This window comes from Lynx canadensis, chromosome C2, assembly GCF_007474595.2.
Source record: "Lynx canadensis isolate LIC74 chromosome C2, mLynCan4.pri.v2, whole genome shotgun sequence".
Lineage (NCBI taxonomy): Eukaryota > Metazoa > Chordata > Mammalia > Carnivora > Felidae > Lynx > Lynx canadensis.
In genome coordinates this window covers 77,828,045-77,846,017 of record NC_044311.2, presented here as the reverse complement: position 1 = coordinate 77,846,017, position 17,973 = coordinate 77,828,045, and the positions used below count along the sequence as shown (strand labels likewise).

Sequence of the window (17,973 nt, the reverse complement as noted above, 5' to 3'; positions counted from 1 at the left end):
ACGGATACTTCACTTGTTTTGTGTTCCCTAGTGTCTAACACTGAGAGAAACTTAATAAAAGGGTTTTTAAAATTTTTTTAACGTTTATTTATTATTGAGAGACAGAGAGAGACAGAGCATGAGAATGGGAGGGGCAGAGAGAGGAGGAGACATAGAATCCGAAGCAGGCTCTGGGCTCTGAGCTGTTAGCACAGAGCCCGACACAGGGTTTGAACCCACAGACTGCGAGATCATGACCTGAGCCGAAGTCGGACACTTAACCAGCTAAGCCACCTAGGCACCCCTTAATAAAAGTTTTAATTCACACTGTGGTAAGCACTGGATTAGTAGCTTTACTTACATTATTTCATTTAATTCTTACAAAAATTCTCTGAATTAGATGTTTATCAAATGAGCGGATGAATCAATCTTTTTATGAAACATTTAATCAATTAGTAAAACTGTTTACTAAAAGTGGAAATCATTAGATAAAAAGACTGTAATTCTGTAAAACTCAGATCTTGAAACAAGCAGGATTTTGAGGTGGTGAGATGAAAAATGCTTAGCCTTCCCCCAGGAGGAGACCAGCATTTGGAAAGGCAGATGGGCTTTTCTAGGGACCATAAGGAGCACAATCTGGGCACAGGAATGAATCTGGCTGCTGTGACCAGCCCAAACCAGAGGTGCCCGGAAGTAGGAACTGGGGTATGAGTCTGGCACCCTGACTGCCAGCCCTCCCCACCTTATAACAGTAGTTCTGACTGCCCTTAAGACCAGCCCAGGGGTGTTAGTCTTTTGATGGAGCCCATGAGAAAAGTTTAGGGACAGCATACATGGAGACATACTCCTGAAGCCACGGCCTCCAATGAGACTGTGCTCCTAGAGCTAGAAGCTGGAAGAACTGGTGTCTCAGGGAAGGTGTGTGATTGTGTGAGGCTCGGCTTATCTAGTGGATAAGGATGGATTTGTCCGTTCAGGAGGAAGTGGTTTAACCCTCTCTATTTCTGTCTCTTTACTATTTTATCTGTGTACAGAAAGTTGAGAGAAGTATGTTGTTTTCACTAAGCTACTTTTGCCTGATTATAAAACTGGTGCATGCTCATGGTAGAAAATGTGAAAAATGCAGAAGAGAGGAGAAATTAGAGATTAAAATAAACCTGTAGTACTAACAGTGGCTAACCTCTGTTGACAGCCCAGTGACATTTCTTCTCATCAAAGATCTTGTTGTATAAAACTGAGATTATATTGTCCAATTTGCATTCTAGTTTCTTTGCATTCTAGCATTGTATCATGAGCGCGTTCCCATGCCATTAGATACTCTTACTAGTATCTTTTTGATGGCTGATAAATGATATGGATGTACTACAACTAACCTCCAGATAATTTTGAGACCTTCAGGATATTTCCAATTTTTCATTAAAGATTTTTTTTAATGCTTATTTATTTATTTTGAAAGAGAGAGAGAAGGAGAGAGGGAATCCCAAGCAGGCTCCACACTGTCAGCACAGAGCCCGACATGGGGCCCAATCTCATGAACCGTGAGATCATGACATGAGTTGAAATCAGGAGTTGGACGCTTAACGGACTGAGCTCCCCAGCCGCCCCCAATTTCCAATAATGCTGGATTAAACATCTGGCAGAGCAGAAAAATGTTCATCTGACTTTCAAAAATTATTTCTTTAGGATAAAACTCAAGAAGGGGAATTTTTAAGTCAAAAGTTACAAACATTTAAAGGATGATGATGGATGGATGGATGGATGGATGGATGGATAGAGAGGGAGAGATAGAAGACAGATAAAAAGTCTCTTCTGACTTACACTTCTGCCAACCATGTAGGAAAGGTCTTATTCTATCCCCCATACATACACTCCTAGTCACACATTCCTAATGTGTAATATTTGCTCATTTTAAAAACAAAGGACTTTGTTTTGATTTGTGCTTCTTTTGAAAGAGTCCCTATAACAGTTAAACAAGTGAATAGCTTGTTTCCCATACAGGAGAAGAGTCTTAGAAAAAAGAAAAACCTACAGGAGCCGCTCCCTGGCTTCCATTCGCATGGAGCTGCCTGCTCAGCATCTCATTCCTCGTATCCCTGCAGGGCTCCAAGGGGGACGGGAGACATGCCTGGACCATGAAACACTTCAAGAAACCCACCTACTGCAACTTCTGCCACATCATGCTGATGGGCGTTCGGAAGCAAGGCCTGTGCTGTGTTTGTGAGTAAACTTCCTTCAAGCCCCTTTCCCCAGGAAGCGTCTTGAGCCATTCCAGGCAGAGTCTAGGTGCTTCTGCCTCCCGGCTTGAGGGACCACCTATATTGTCCAACAGCAGGAAATAAAGCAAGAGCTCTGTGTCCTATTTCCATCTTACCCAAGTCAAATGAACAAATAATGTCCTGTTAGTGGAGTCCTGTCATGGGCCGCTGAGCCCTAGAAAAAAATCATTAATGTTCACGCACAATTTTAAAACATCTCATAGTGATTTTAATTGGGTTTTGCTAGTGAATGTTTATTTTGCTGAAGCTAGGGGGTGGTCATTAATAAACAGCATAAGACTATATTGTGTAAATGCATGGAACTTACGACTCTCCTTTGGTTTGTCTTTATAATCCATTTAGTAAAGTCAGGAGAGGAGAAAAAAACAAAGGCGAGAAAAGAGGGGAGGGGACTGGAGAGAAGAAGTGGAGAAAGATGGAGGGGAAGGAGGGAGAAGGGGTGATGGAGGAAGGAGAGGGGAGACAGGGAGTAGGGGAGCAGAGGGAGAGGGGAAGAGGCTACAGTACAAAGGCTTTTTGGGGCCAGGGCCTGTAGGCGCAGCCACCTTACCATACAGGTAGCGAACACTCCTCCTGGACCCACAAGAGCCTGGTGAGCTGCCGCTTGGGTGCTGTTCGGGCCACCAAACTGTTTCATCTAAACATGCACGCATGAGCTAGGCAGCAAATGACCCAGCCACAAAAGTCACCTTAGCAAAGCAGGGCCCTGTGCCAACTGAGAGCCAGCATCAGTGGGCTAGTGGAGGGGCCCCCAGGCCTTCCAGCTCTGACACTCTTCTTACAGAAGAACCCCATCTTATTCCTGGTGGGTTCGAGGCCTCTGGGCCTCTACGGTTTGCATAGTAGTAAAGAGTAGTAACAACCACAATAATAATGTGCGGAATAGCTATTCTGACCAAGACACATAGTGCTTTACACACCTTATCTCAGTTAATGCTGTAAAAGCCTTGCAAAGAGAAAGGCAGTTTTGTCCCCCAAACCCTGAATTTCAGACATGTGTTGAAAGTTACCCAAGATTATGTGTGTGGTTATCAATGGCAGAGCCAGAGTTCAGGCCCAGGCCTGCCTAACTCCAAATCTCCAAAATTAGAACACCCCAGCCTTTCTCTTTCCTCTCCAGCACCCCCAACATACATGGCATTGGCATACTGAGAAGGTGGACTCCTCATGTTCTCCTTAGCGGAAAATGCCTTTCTGAGAATGTTTTCTTGCTGCGTTCACTCTCTGCAGTGGAAAGCAGTGTGTTGGAATAGAGGGTATAGAAACACATCTGGGAGAGAAATGTGGACTCTCTTCTCAATAAGCAACTGGAGACTATTCCAGATTTCCATGAGGAAGGCCAACTCCATACATCCCCTGCCTCTGACTGGCCACTCAGAGGGAGGCATGGGCCTGGGCTGGAGTGGAGGTGGGCAGACGGCTAGACCTCCCTAAAGTGGACACTCACAAGCACTTTCCTTTTTGTTTTTTTGTTTTCAGATTGTAAATACACTGTCCACGAACGCTGTGTATCCAAAAACATTCCTGGATGTGTCAAAACATACTCAAAAACCAAAAAGGGCGGTGAGGTTAGTGATACCCGTTGTTCTACTGCATGCTGCATCCTGGCCAACACGTCCATCACCACAGATTCCTGAGCAGGAAGCTTTATCAAGTCCCTTCTCTGACTCAAGGACCACCCTTACATCATCCCATTCATCCATCAATCCATCAGCATCTCCGCAGTGCCCACCATGTTCCAAGCACTGTGCTAGGGGGTTCACAGGTTACAAGATGGTCCCCAGCCTGTTCCAGAACTGTGGAGGCTAGTGGGAGAGAGACAGACATGTAAACAAAGTACAAAGAAGTAAGCTATATGATAACGGTAGGTCCATATGGGACATACAGTGGAGGCACCAAGGAGGAGGCCAGGGGAGTTTCCACAAAGGAAGTGGCATTTGAGTTGTGTCTTGAGCCCACATCAGGAGGACTTCACAAGGCATCAAGGAGTTCAAGGCACCCTAGGCAGAAGAAGCCTTGAGTGCAAGGCGTGGAGACATGGCATATTCCAGACCCTGTAGTCAGTTTGGTGGGACTGGGACAGAGGATGCTTGTGGGGACATGGTAGGAGATGGGCTCTGAAAGTGGTAGGTCCAGCCTGGGCAAGTTCTTATGAGGCCAACCGAGGAGTTGGAAAGGGGTCTCTTACACAATGAAGGGGCCACTGAAGAGCTTTAAGCACATGAAGAAATGATTGGGTTTGCGAATTAGGTTAACTGCTCTGACCATGGTGCAGGAGAGACATCAGAGGAGGGAAAAGAACTCCTCCAACAGTTCAGGCAAGAGGCAGTGCCTCACTGAGGGCCTGACAGGGTGTGGGGGGCACTCCGCACTCACTACACTCAGTACATTCGCAGTTGCACCGTGGTGGCTGTCTCTACTGAGTATCCCCTGGTTATGCCGATTATTGGATATTTTGACTGTCTCCCTGGCTAAGGTAGAGGAGATGAAGGGAGAGGTTGAGACATAATTTTGGGGTACCACCACCAGGACTTGGTGATGGGGATGTAGGGGATGAGAGGGAGAGAAGAAGAGGTCAGAAGTGGCTTCCCAGTTTTGAGCTTGGCCATTGGGTGATGCCATTCACAGAGTGTAGAAATACACTCCCCTTAGTATTAGCAGGGGAAGGCCACTCTAAGTTCCTGTAGAGGGAAGAGACCATTGAACCTGAGTCAGGAGATGATTAGCAGCAGGGAGTGGCATCCAGCCCTCCACAAAAGGACTCGGGAGAGAGAAGGGCACCTCCAGGATACACATGCATGCCCCATGAGACACCGCATGGTCTCTTGTCTACTCCATACACCACTCCCTTTTCATGTTCATACCTTTCACCAGGATGCACTGTGTACCTCCTGGGCTCATGCCCTACGCCTACACTCTGGCCACTTGCCACATATGAAACAGAGGGAGGCCCCTGACGGGCCAGTAGGGCATAGTCACAAACTCCTGAGTCTCCAGGGCAACCCAGATTGCCAACTCTTCTGATCCCAGCAGAGGATGGAGAAGGCAGCGTAGTGATGGGACACAGCCGTGGGCTTGGAGTCAGAAGACCTGGCTGTGAGTCCCTACTTGGCCACTTACCAGCCTTGGAACCTAAGGCCGGTCCCTTAACCTCTCTGAAGCCTCATATGTTTCTCTCCAAAATGGAGATCATAGAACTCTTAGAGCAAATTCAGTGTGACCAGATAGATGACAAATTGATTAGCAAACTGGGTTCTTTATACCTTCAGGGGTACACAGTGGCAGGTGAGAGGCTATAGAATAAACATGACATAGCTTCTAGAGCAACAATTTTACCAAAAACCTTTTTTTGGGGGGAGGATGTAGTAACTTAATTGATAAGGAATTTCAAACTTTTATTTAGTGCAGATATGGATGGTATCATGCAGATACGCCATGTGTTTTTAATATTGTTTGTAGTTGGCACTTGAGGCTATGCCCTCACATTCCTCCAGAGGCCACATCTGCTGTTTGGACTGCCCTCGAGGACAATTTTGAGAAGCTCTGTAGAAATGCTGGACAGAGATAACTGAGGGCTTAGGCTCCCAGAACCTGGTGTCATAGGCCACTGTGGCTCCACTTACATCCATACACAAACACGTATTTTCCCCGCCTGCTTCCCACGTTCCTGGGTTGCCCTAGTGGCATTTCCTGGTCAGCGTGCAGGTACAGCCAGCTGTCCAGGAAACAGATGTGCAGGCCGCTGGCTGCTGAACCACACTAATTTCTTTGGACTTTTCTCTAACTTCCTTCTAGAATGCTTCTCAACCTTAGCTGCACATTATTCATAATCATTCAGGGTGCTTTAAAATAAACTGATGAATCCGGTCTTCAGAGACTCTGATCGATTTGGTCTGGAGTGAGGGCGGGTAAGTAGGACTTCTAGAAGCTCCCAGGTGGTTCTAATGAGCTGAGAGCCACTGGCTTATAGAAGACTGGAGGGGGGAGGGAGTCTTACCCTTCACTGAACACCTCCAAAGGGCCAGAATTGTGCCAGAGAGGCTCTTCCAAGTGTGCTATCTTTTAAAATGCTCCCAGCAAACCCAGAGGTGGGCTTATCATGCCAAATTCTACAGATGAAGGTCCTGAGACTCAGAGAGGTGCAGGAACTGGCCCAAGGTCACCTGGCTGCAGAGTGGAAGATCGGTGACTCCAACCAGTTCTGTCTGCAGCCCAAGCCCTTTCACGCGTCCCTGCATCACACTGCCTTCCAGAAGAGGGCGCGCACAAGCACATCACACTTGCAGACCATTCTGCAAGACAGACAGATGGACTGCCAGACAGGATGCTGCTCAGAGGCTAGCCTACCAGGGTGAATGAGCTATTCAAAGTGCAGGCCAGGTGCTTTTTGTCTACTTTGATTAGGATGATGGTGGTTAGGCAGGGAGGGACCACGTCAGTGCACTTCAGCAGAGCAGCCCCATATCCACTAAGTGCATCCACTGAAGGGAAAGCAACCCCTCCGCCCTGTCCCCACTCCTCCCAGACCCTTCTCCTCAGGCTCAGGGCCCAGGGATGTGGCTCTGCAGCCTTCCCTGGTATCCTTCCCTTCCCTCCTGCAGGTGATGCAGCACGCGTGGGTGGAAGGGAACTCTTCTGTCAAGTGTGACCGGTGCCACAAAAGTATCAAGTGCTACCAGAGCGTCACCGCGCGGCACTGCGTGTGGTGCCGGATGACGGTGGGTTGGCGAGCAGGGTGGCCCTGTTTCTTTCCAGTGTGTTTTTGCTCAAGCCGCGGCCAGGGAGCAGTGGACATCCCGCCAGAGGGCATGAGCAGAGCTAGGGGAGCAAGACTGGGGGGCCCAGAGCCCCCGTTCAATGCTCTAACAGTGCCTCCAGTGAATCACCAAGCTTCCCAGAGAGAGGCCAACCCCAGAACCAGGGAAGCGAAAGCTGCTTAGGAAGAAGCAGGCAGCTGTGAGCAGCAAGCCAGACCATTAACATTTTCCTCTGGGTGTCATCTGGGGCTGGGAGCACAGAGTAGGGGTGGAATGAGACAGCAGAGCCCCTGCTCCTCAAGACATCAGAGAATGGCACACTCCTTACAGCAGCCCCACTGCTGGGGCCACGGTCCTGCACCTGCTTCTGCCGGTCACAATTGTCCGCAAACTTCTGGACACCTGGAGCTGCCCAAGCTGCCCGACCTGCCCGCCAAAGCAAACTCTGTGCCATGTCTTGTCCCCTTGACCAGGTATCAGCCTCAAAAAGGATGTGCCTCCAAACCAGACTGCAGATCTCTTAAAATACACAGGTTGAATCTTGGGTTTTACTTCCAGGCTCCTGGGAGTTTGTTCAGTAAGATCTCCTTCCTTACAGAGTCTCAGAGCCTGGGGAGCAAATGTCCAAGGGGGGTTCTGAAATCCACACAGTGGTGCCCTGTTGAAGGGTCACAGGCCTGCCCATGACCATTACACTCCAGCAGTCGTGGATAACACTTGGTCTTCTTTCTCTGCCTGTCGCCAGCTTGGCACCCCTGGCCACACCACACACACACACACACACACACACACACACACACACACACACACACACCTATACTGCCAAAGCCAGCAGTGCATAAGGATTTGGGGGAGTGTTGCATAACTGCCTCCCCAGCAAACCTCTGAACCCTCACCCTTGACATTTCCTTGATCACTTTCATTCACTCTCATCTTCATTGTCCCCTCTAGTTTCACCGCAAATGTGAATTATCAACGTTGTGTGATGGTGGGGAACTGAGAGACCATATTTTGCTGCCCACTTCAATATGCCCTGTCACCCGGGTAAGTGTTGCTGCCCCAGCAGGTTTCTCTGGGTTCACATTTCAGATGTAGGTGGCATTCAGGCGGGTCGCATCCCTCCGAGGGCTTCCTCGCAACTCCTAGGGTTTGTGTTTTCACTACAAGTTTGAAAGGTCATTACCACACTCATCAGATTGTGAGAGAAAACTCCTCTGACTGGTTCCAAGCAACTTGGCCACCTAGAATGCTCTGAAATGGCCCATCAAGGGAAGCACATGCATTCTAAGCACCTTTCCAGCAGAGCACAGTTACAGGACTTTCTGCCACCACCTGCACATGGCGAGGCCTCCTGGGTCCCCCTGTCAGCCTGTCTCTTATGTCTAAACATGGAAATTCCTCTGCCTTGAGGATTCCTACTTGGGGGGCCCAACCCTGTTTGGAGATGAAAGCAGGAAAATTCAAGTCCATTTATCTCCATCTGAAACTTTGTCTCTTATGTTGAAGACTCCTCTTTCCAAACCAAATCCCAAAAACCGTAACTGTCCCCTTCTGTCTTGAAGATGTTGCCGAGGCTCACCGATCCCTCATATTTCATCCTTGACTTGACTTGCTACTCCTTTTTCATTAAAAGGCTGAAGGAAAAACACCACTTGGAAAACCAGTTGGCAGTATCTTGTAGGTTGGAAATACACAAACTCTGTGACCCAACACGTCCTCCTGTGTATCTCCCTGAGAAATGTGCACATTTAGGGGCACCTAGGTGGCTCAGTCGGTTAAGCGTCCAACTCTTGATTTTGGCTCAGGTCATGATCTCATGGTCATGAGATCAAGCCTCTGGTCAGGCTCGGTGCTGGTTGTGGAGCCTGCCCGGGATTCTCTCTCCCTCTTCTGCCCTTCCTCCACCCAATTGCACCACTTGCTCAAAGAAAGGGAGGGAGGAAGAATGGAAGATGAGCATTTATTCCACCAAAAGACCTGCACAAGAATGTTCATATTGGTTTTGTTCATAACAGTCAAAAACTAGAAACCATCTAAATGACTGCTGACAGAGGGGTTTGAGGCATATCGGTGTAATGGAATACTGCATTGCAGTGGGGAAGAGCTCTGCTGAGGTGCAAAAACATGGATAATCTCAAAGATACAATGCTGAACAAAAGAGGCTAGACTCAAAAAAAGACACTCCCTAGGATTTCATTTATGAAATTTAAAAGGCAGGAGTGATGCCTGAAGAGGCAGTAGTTAACCAAGGCATGTATGGATGCAGAAATTCATCAAGCCGGAGATTTAGATTGGAATATTTTACTATATCATACGAAATAAACCTCCATAAAATAAATACTAAACACTGAAGAAAACAAAAAAAACAGGATATACAAAACTAAGCAAAACAACTTACTTCAGTATCACATCAGTTAGATAGTGCTGAGCAGAGAAGCCAGATCTAAGACCTTGCTTCCCAGAGCTCAAGCGTCTAAATCAACAAAGTAGATTTCTGCCAATTTCAGCGTTTCTTCTCCCTAGGTCTGTTCCAGTGTTTTGAAGTTAAAGTCAGAACAAACGATGATAGAGGCCTGGGGAGTCTTAGAGAATCCCGTAGGGAAGCATTTCTTTTTTTTCGATCCAAAGCCCTGTTTTGAAAAACTCCTCCCTACTCTATACTGGTTTTGTATTCTCTCTTTATATTAACTATTTGTTTTTCTTCTGATCACTTTTTTTTTATATTTGACTTTTTTTTTTCAAAATGTGTTTGTCTTTCCTCTCATCACAGGACAGGCAAGGTGGGAAGTCTGATGGCAGCGTGTCAGCCAAGGGTGAACTTGTGATGCAGGTACCTCCACAAGCCTCAAGTCCCATCTCTCATTCTGAGTGGGTTCAAGGCTGTTGGGGAGATGGGGGAGGACAGGGTTTGCATTCTAGAGAAATATATCTCAACATTTGCTTTCTCATCTTATCTATTACATCACACAGGAGGACACTTTATTTCCAGCTTCTGTAAATATCTTTGAGTACCATACTGTTGGCAAGTGGTGAAAAGGGGAGGTTGGTTGATCCTACTGCTGGTCAAATAAATTTTATCACCCTTTTAGGAAAAAGTTACATAAAACTTCAATATGCACACCTCAATACTAACAGCAGTGTGGACCAAGAAATATACAGTGGGTTTTCCAAGACTTTCAAGCTGTGTCTAGAATGTGATCTGCCAAGACAAAGTTAACCAGATTCAGAAGATCTTCTTTATCCTTGAAAAGGGAGGGGCGTAGCAATCCCTGCACTGCCCACCTCCTAGAGATGCTCTAAGATTAAATGAGAACATGCAGATTCATGTGTCTTGAAAATTAAAAGATAAACAATAATGATGGAGAAACTAATAAATGGGAGAGCTGTAGATGTCTAGAAAGGCAGAAAGGCAGCTGGAGTGCACGCACATGTGCGTGCGCGCGCACACACACACACACACACACACACACAATGCAGGTGAGCCAGTTGTTTACAGCTGGCGTCCATCTCGTTACCCTGCATCTGCTTTGATTGGGAATGTCCATGCTGTACAAGTTGTTAAGTATTTTGAATATCACCCCCGGAGGTAAAGAATTACTCCTCAGGCTCCAAGATGCTTCTGGGTATCACACAGTCACCTGGGCAGATGATAAGATTCTTAAAAATCCTAAGAATGCTACTGTCCATTTGAAACAACATGGTGCTGTGTTTGCTGAAATTTTAGCCTGAGATCTGGAAAAGTAGACATCACACATTGAATATGGAATATGGCTACATCTCCATATCAGTCTGTCCTTCAGCTGAATCCACAAACATTTATTAAGTACCCATTCCCATATCTGGTGTCATGGGGACCTTGGTGGGAGGGTTATACACACACACACCCTGCTCCTGAGACATTTCAAATCCAGTTGATATTTTGAGACATTTACCTAAGAAAACATGAAACAAAACCCATGTGAATGGGCAACAAGAGAAGCCCAGATGATACTACATACTTCAAGTGCAATGGTTTCAGTTGCAATGATCGAGGAAAGCTTCATAGAGGAAGTAGCTCTTGAATTGGGCCCCGAGAATGAAAAGTTCTTTTTAAGAAGGAAGTGGGCTCTTTGGGACACCAAGGAGGAGGAGAAACCAGAGTGAGCAGCCCCACAGAGTGGGAAGTCAGGAGATACACTCACTCGAGGATAAAAGCCAGGCTTGGCTGGGGCACAGCTGAGGGTTATAGGGGGCAACAGTAGATTGGGGCTATGGAAATGTCTTGGATGCCGGGTTGGGAAATTTGGATTATATCCTCTGGGAAACAAGGTGTCATTAAAGGTTTCCGAGCAGGAGTGGCATGACTGATGCCCCAGGAAGGAAACCACGTATGGGACTTAACCTGAGATGGGAAAGGTCTGGGCTGGGTGGGTACCATGGCAGCTGCCAGAGATAAAAGGACAGCCAGGGAAATAATTGGCAGGGCAGGGTCTTCCCTAGATGACTAGATTAATGATAATAGTATGTTTAAGAGAAACAGTGAGCCAGGAGAGCCTTCCGGCATGTGAGTTTGCAGTGATGGTGAGACATTTGGTTGAAGGTACCCATTGGACAGTAGGAAATGTAGAACTAGGGCTCAAGAGGAAAACTGGGGCTGGAAATGTGGATTTGGAAGGTGCTGGTGGAAATGATGGTTAACTTCATGAGTGTTATTTGATTGATGTATAGGACCAGAGGACCACAACTTCTAAAATTATATTGAGTTGTATCCATCACAAAATATAATCTTGTGCTTGTAGGGCGCCTGGCTGGCTCAGTCAGTGAAGTGTGAGACTCTTGATCTCAGGGTTGTGATTTCAAGCCCCACATTAGGCATAGAGCCTACTTAAAAAATAAATTAAAAAATATATATCATCTTGTGTTTATAGCCACAATACCATATCATCGTTCAATGATCTGAAGTTACAGTGCCATTGCCACATCTCTGATCCCAGCCTCAAACTCTTGTCGCCATTAACACTACTCAAGGCTACTCGAGTCAAAGACACTTAACTGCTTCACCCCTCAGAAAACTCAGCCAGTGGACAAAGACCTACCTCCCAACTACCTCTCCTCCATGCTGGAAGTGCTTCCCATCCACCTTTCCTGGAAGCCATCTTAGCGTCAACTCTCCTCTCATTCATCCTGCTGGCTGAAAAAGAGCTAATTTCTTTTTCTTTTACCTTTTAAGTATAAGATCATCCCCACCCCGGGTACCCACCCCCTGCTGGTCTTGGTGAACCCCAAGAGTGGAGGGAGACAAGGAGAAAGGTATGTTCTCTTCTTTTTCAAAATGGAGAGGCTGAGACCACCTCACTCAGGGTTTTTCTTCCCTTCAACAGGGTGGACTGCAGAGACCACCAGATCTGGGTTTCAGTCCCAGCCCTACCACTTACCACTTTATGACCTGGTTCAACTGACTGCTTAACATCCCTGTGCCTTGGTTCCCTCCTCTGTAACTGGAGATAATAATTTCTCCTGTCATAGCTGCGTTGTGAGGATTAAAGTAGACATATGCTTGGCCGAGGGCCCATCACAGCCATTACCATGGCTCCCAGGGTCGGACCAAGTTCTGAGACGCCTGTTTCCTTCTCAGCCTCCCAGGTCCTTTCTTGATTTAAGAGGTGTGGCGGGACTCCCTTGACTGGGACCTCCTGGCCTGTCCATCTCCTGAGAAAACAGGGCACCACCTCATCAGCGAAGAAAATGCCCAGTCTCCCGGAAGCACTAAGGGAGTGAGAGGAGAGAGGGAAAAGGGGCGAGGCAGCTCTGCCGCCCTGTCCTGTTCAGCTCAAGATGATGGACAGACAATGCAGTGATCTGGAATCCAGGTTTACAAAAACAATAAGTAGGGTTGAAGCAAGAACTGCGAGAACCTCTACCTAGTCCAAGGAGCAAGGCACCTGCTGAGCTGACCTGATTCGCTGCAGCCTTGACACCCAGCCCAGAGGTGGTCACTGCCCCTGCCCCCAGCCTTTCCCTGCCCAGCCCCACCTCCTGCATGTCCTCCTGATCCGAAGATTTGGGGGAGCTTTCCATAGAGAGCTCCTTGATACCGCTGTGTAGTCCACAAAGAGCAGAATCACACTACCTAGAACATCCAGAATGTTTGGGAGAAGGATAAAGCTTTAAGAAGAATAGAGGTTTTATTCTCGGCAAGAGGTCTGGGGTTGAATGCTACGATCTTGCGTGGCGGAGAGGCCTTGAGCCAAGGCGTGAGAATGTGGATGATGCTGGCTAGACCTGGGACTTCAGGGTCTGCAGGGCCTGTATGCAGTCTTCTCCCCTCTTGGGTTTAAGTGGACCCAGATTCCCACCACGGGTGGGCTCCAGAGGTGTTTGCCCTACTGTGACTTCTCACAATGACATTCTTCTTCTCTGTTTCTCTTTCTCTCCCTCTTTCTTTTTTTTTCCCCATAGAATCCTTCGGAAATTCCACTATCTGCTCAACCCCAAACAAGTTTTCAACCTGGACAATGGGGGGCCCACTCCAGGGTATGGAGAAGCAATCTTCTTATCTCTCCTCCTCCACCCTTCATTCTGAAGAAGATACCTATCTTTGGTCACCCTTCATGTCTCTTTCATCTGTGGACTTATCCTTCCTGCCATTTTACCCTTTTCATCTTCTTTTCCTCCCATCTACTCTTACTTGGTCCTGGAGATACTCAGGAACACCCCTTATGGCTAAGTCTGGGAAGTCGCCTCCTTTTACTCCACCCCGGGAAAAGTTGTTGTTTCTGTAAACGAGAAAAAAGCACATATGCTATTCATTTGATTGACAGAAAGAGCGGGCTGGTGAATTATGTTAACTTATCTGCAAGGCTGTGTTAGCCTGGTGTCTTCATACTGAGTCATCAGGGAGGGGGAAAGAGTTTTCCTGTCACTGTCAGCAGCTCAGAAATCCATACTGCTGACTCAGAGTTCTGCTGCAAGTTCTGTTGGGGGAGCATTTTAGGATCAGGGCAATTAGTTATTCAGTGAAATCACTTTTTTCCAGGATTATCCAGTTTAGAGGTTGTTAAGCTGCCCCTGGCCCTTCTCCCGCAATGTGTCTCTTGGCTGTTTCACTGCCCAGCAGAGCGGGAGAGTGATAAGAGGAGGCAGGCAGCCTGAGTGCAGCTCTGGTGGGAGGAGCTGGGCCTAGTGTCAGCACGGATGTGATGGCTGCGGTCCCTGTAATCAGAGGCCCCTCCGGCCTGGGGCTGGAAGGCACCCAGACAGGGCTTCTTCCCAGACAGAGCTGGTGCGCTAGAGACATCTGCTGGCCAGCCCGAGCCTGTCTCCATGCCAGGTGCTCAGATCTGTACAGGCCGGGCTGGGCTTCCCAGAAGACAGCTGCTTTGCCCAGCCTCCTAACCTGCGTTTCCACTCACAGTTCGGCAAGACCCTCAGTGGGTGGGGGCGGGGAGGGACTATAAAAAGGGACTGTGTCCCTGTCTTCAGTTGTTTGCCACAAAGCTGTTATTTATATGGCTGTGATGGGGCAATACCCAGTTAAAAGAGGGAAAGTAACATGAATGCGAGTGCAGCACGTCAGCCATGACTTACCTGCAAAACTAATTGCAAAACAGGGCCCACCTATGCTGCCCTGGGTGCCATCATAGTCACTGCGATTGCAGTTACTGACCTGTGACTGAAGGGCAGCCTGCAAGTACCTTTACCAGCCCCCTCTCTTTTAGGGCATTGTGATGCTTGAATGCAGTACTCTAGCTTCACCCCATCCACCCTAAATTGCTTTTGCCCCTCATGACAAACCTGGTGGCTACTTCCAGGGCTGCTGTGCCCTGAGTGTCTTTGCTGGGTCAGTCTGTCACCAGGCAGGCTGTTTAACTGCAAGGAGCCTCTGTCCAGAATTCGCTTCCTAAAGGAGAGCAGAGTTCTGCAAGGGATGGGGAGGGGAGGAAATGTTGATTCGCCCACAGACGCATCAGTGACTCAGAAAGCCAGGGGTCTTTTCAGGCCTCCAGGCCGGGCAAAAGGGGAACCTCTGGGCTTCAGTTCCCGAGTCCCACCCCGGTGTGTTCACAGGTGACACTTGTTCTTTTTTTTTTTTTTTTTTATGAAATTTATTGACAAATTGGTTTCCATACAACACCCAGTGCTCATCCCAAAAGGTGCCCTCCTCAATACCCATCACCCACCCTCCCCTCCCTCCCACCCCCCATCAACCCTCAGTTTGTTCTCAGTTTTTAACAGTCTCTTATGCTTTGGCTCTCTCCCACTCTAACCTCTTTTTTTTTTTTTTTTTCCTTCCCTTCCCCCATGGGTTCCTGTTAAGTTTCTCAGGATCCACATAAGAGTGAAACCATATGGTATCTGTCTTTCTCTGTATGGCTTATTTCACTTAGCATTACACTCTCCAGTTCCATCCACGTTGCTACAAAGGGCCATATTTCATTTTTTCTCATTGCCACATAGTATTCCATTGTGTATATAAACCACAATTTCTTTATCCATTCATCAGTTGATGGACATTTAGGCTCTTTCCATAATTTGGCTATTGTTGAGAGTGCTGCTATGAACATTGGGGTACAAGAGGTGACACTTGTTCTAAAGCAAAGGTTTTGTGCCTTTTTGTGCCAGAAACCCATCTGGCAGTTTGATGAAGCCAATGGACCTCTTCTCCGAATACTTGTTAGGGTATAAAATGAAATGTAGAGGATTGCCGGGGACACTAATGCTACTGAAAAGACAGTCATCAAAATTATTAAAAACACGAGTATGTGACATGGGAACATATGTGATTTACTAACACATTTTTGGCAAGATCCAGAGACCGGTCTAATAACTATTATTAATTAAAAGCAGAGATGAGCATAAGTGATAGTAGGGGGCAGCTGCCACAACTGTGATAAAACATTAAAATACCTGTGGTTTTGACTTTCTAACAAAGTCGCAGGTAGTGTTAATACCTCTGTGATTTGTTGCCCACTTTCATAATTGAAGGAGAGGCTAAATCTCAGGGCTTAGGAAAGGTAAGAGTGTAACATTTTCTCCTCCATGTGCGTGGCACTCTGGTTTCTATCTACAGACCTCTTAGAGGTTTCTGGGCCCCAGGTAAAGAGCCCTGCTCTAGGGGCGCCTGGGTGGCTCAGTCGGTTAAGCGTCCAACTTTGGCTCAGGTCATGATCTCATGGTTTGTGAGTGCAAGCCCCATATCGGGCTCTGCTGACAGCACAGGGCCCTCTTTGGATCCTCTGGTTCCTTCTCTGTCTGCCCCTCCCTTGCACTTTCCCTCTCTCTCAAAAATAAATTAACATAAAAAAAAGAGCCCTACTCTAAAAGGTGAAGGCCTCGGAGGGATGGTGCTCACTCCCCTTGGGTCTGGGCCCTCAGGACAGTGGGCTGAATATCCACTAGTTCAGGGCACCTGAATTAGAGGACAGTTTGTGAGGACAGAACAGGCAGGAAAGCCAGAGAGGAGTCCAGACGTTGCGGGTCGGTTGTATTGGTGCCCAAATAAGCAAACTATGGCTGCCTCTGCACAAATAGTAAAGAATTTCTAGAAAACCAATTTGTTTGTGTTGAATGTTGAGTCACATTCTCCTTATACAAGGACGGCTCCCCAGGATTCTTCTCTATACTCTAGTGGTACTGCTTCCCTTGTTAAGTTCTGGTTTTAGAATGCTAAGTGACCCTTTCAACCCCAAAAGGAATCAGGGCCGTAACATACTCCCAGGGAACAGGGGAGACCCTGACTCAAGCAGTGTCAAATGTCCACCACAACCTAGTAAATAAGACTGCTTTGGCCTTTTACTTCCCAGGTTGAACTTTTTCCGTGATACTCCAGACTTCCGTGTTTTAGCCTGCGGAGGAGATGGGACAGTTGGCTGGATTCTGGATTGCATTGGTAAGAAGGGGCTGGGAGGGGCTTTAGAGTTTATTTATTGTAGGCATGTTTAAAGTCAGAGGAAGGTAATACACAGGAAAGAGAAATGGAGCCATGTCTGGTTCATCCTTTTTTCCACTCTTGGGCCATTGCTTGACTACAGTGCTTGACCATTGTATCTACCTTGGGTGAAAAAAAGAAATGGAAGAACAAGTACAGATTAACTGTTTAGTTTCAGGTCTTGCCTCATAAACATGGCTGGGGTTTGGACGGTGGTAGGACAGGCCAAATTAGGGAGCTGGTAGGGGGAGAGGGAGGGCAGGACTAGGTCTCCAAGCAGACCCGGGTTAGTGGATAAAGGCCAGAGAATTAAGCCTAGGTGCATAGCCTGGCCAAATCACCTTGAGCTGAGCACGTGCAGCCTGAGTCCAGAAAGCATGTCTAGAAAGTGCAGATCAGTACAAGCAAAGAAAGGTCATACTGGGCTGTGTCCAATATGCTTAGATTAGAAGGGCAGTGGGGAGGGCCCAGGCTGGGAATCAGGAGGCCTGGGTTTCAGTCCAGCTCTGCCTGGATCTGTGGGTCCGTGGACATCTCATCCTCTGCAGATGATGGGGGCTAACTCTGGAATTGTCTGTCACTCCTTCCACAAATACTGCCTATGCACCTCCATGTACCATGCTCTGTCCAGGCCCTGGAGATGCAACAGTGAACAAACAGATGAAAATCCCACCCTTGCGGAGCTTCCTTTCTAGACGGAGGAGACAGGCAATAAACAAACAAACAAACAAAAACCAAAACACAAGAGAAACATACAGCATGCGGAAGGTGATAAAAACACAGCAGGGATGGGGCAAGGAGCCCAGCGGGGGTAAGGTTGGGGGTGGTCTACGATCTAAGACTGAGTGTTTGGGGAAGACATCACATAGCAGATGATGTTTGCATGGAAACCTGGAGGAGAGGTGAGCCATGCGGATACTTGAGGAAATAGCAGTCTGTGCAGGAGGAACAGCAAATACAAAGGCCCTGAGGTAGGAGCAAAGCCAGGCTGCTGAAGGCAGCAGGACTGCAGAGCGTGCTTGGAACGGAGCGTGTGAGGGAAGAATGGCAGAGG

At 47.6% G+C, this 17,973-nt stretch overlaps 1 protein-coding gene across 4 annotated transcripts in view; it reads left to right on the top strand.

Annotated features, from left to right (window-relative positions):
• DGKG (diacylglycerol kinase gamma) overlaps positions 1–17,973 on the top strand; it is a 202,419-nt gene that overhangs the window by 85,211 nt on the left and 99,235 nt on the right. For 3 of the 4 annotated variants that reach the window (XM_030329775.1, XM_030329772.1, XM_030329776.1), the window contains 8 exons: positions 2,079–2,196; positions 3,735–3,823; positions 6,857–6,973; positions 7,964–8,056; positions 9,783–9,842; positions 12,222–12,301; positions 13,451–13,525; positions 16,795–16,880. In XM_030329775.1, the coding sequence (XP_030185635.1) occupies positions 2,079–2,196; positions 3,735–3,823; positions 6,857–6,973; positions 7,964–8,056; positions 9,783–9,842; positions 12,222–12,301; positions 13,451–13,525; positions 16,795–16,880 (718 nt within the window). The remainder of the gene's footprint in view (positions 1–2,078; positions 2,197–3,734; positions 3,824–6,856; positions 6,974–7,963; positions 8,057–9,782; positions 9,843–12,221; positions 12,302–13,450; positions 13,526–16,794; positions 16,881–17,973) is intronic. The other variant, XM_030329774.1, reaches the window with a different exon arrangement.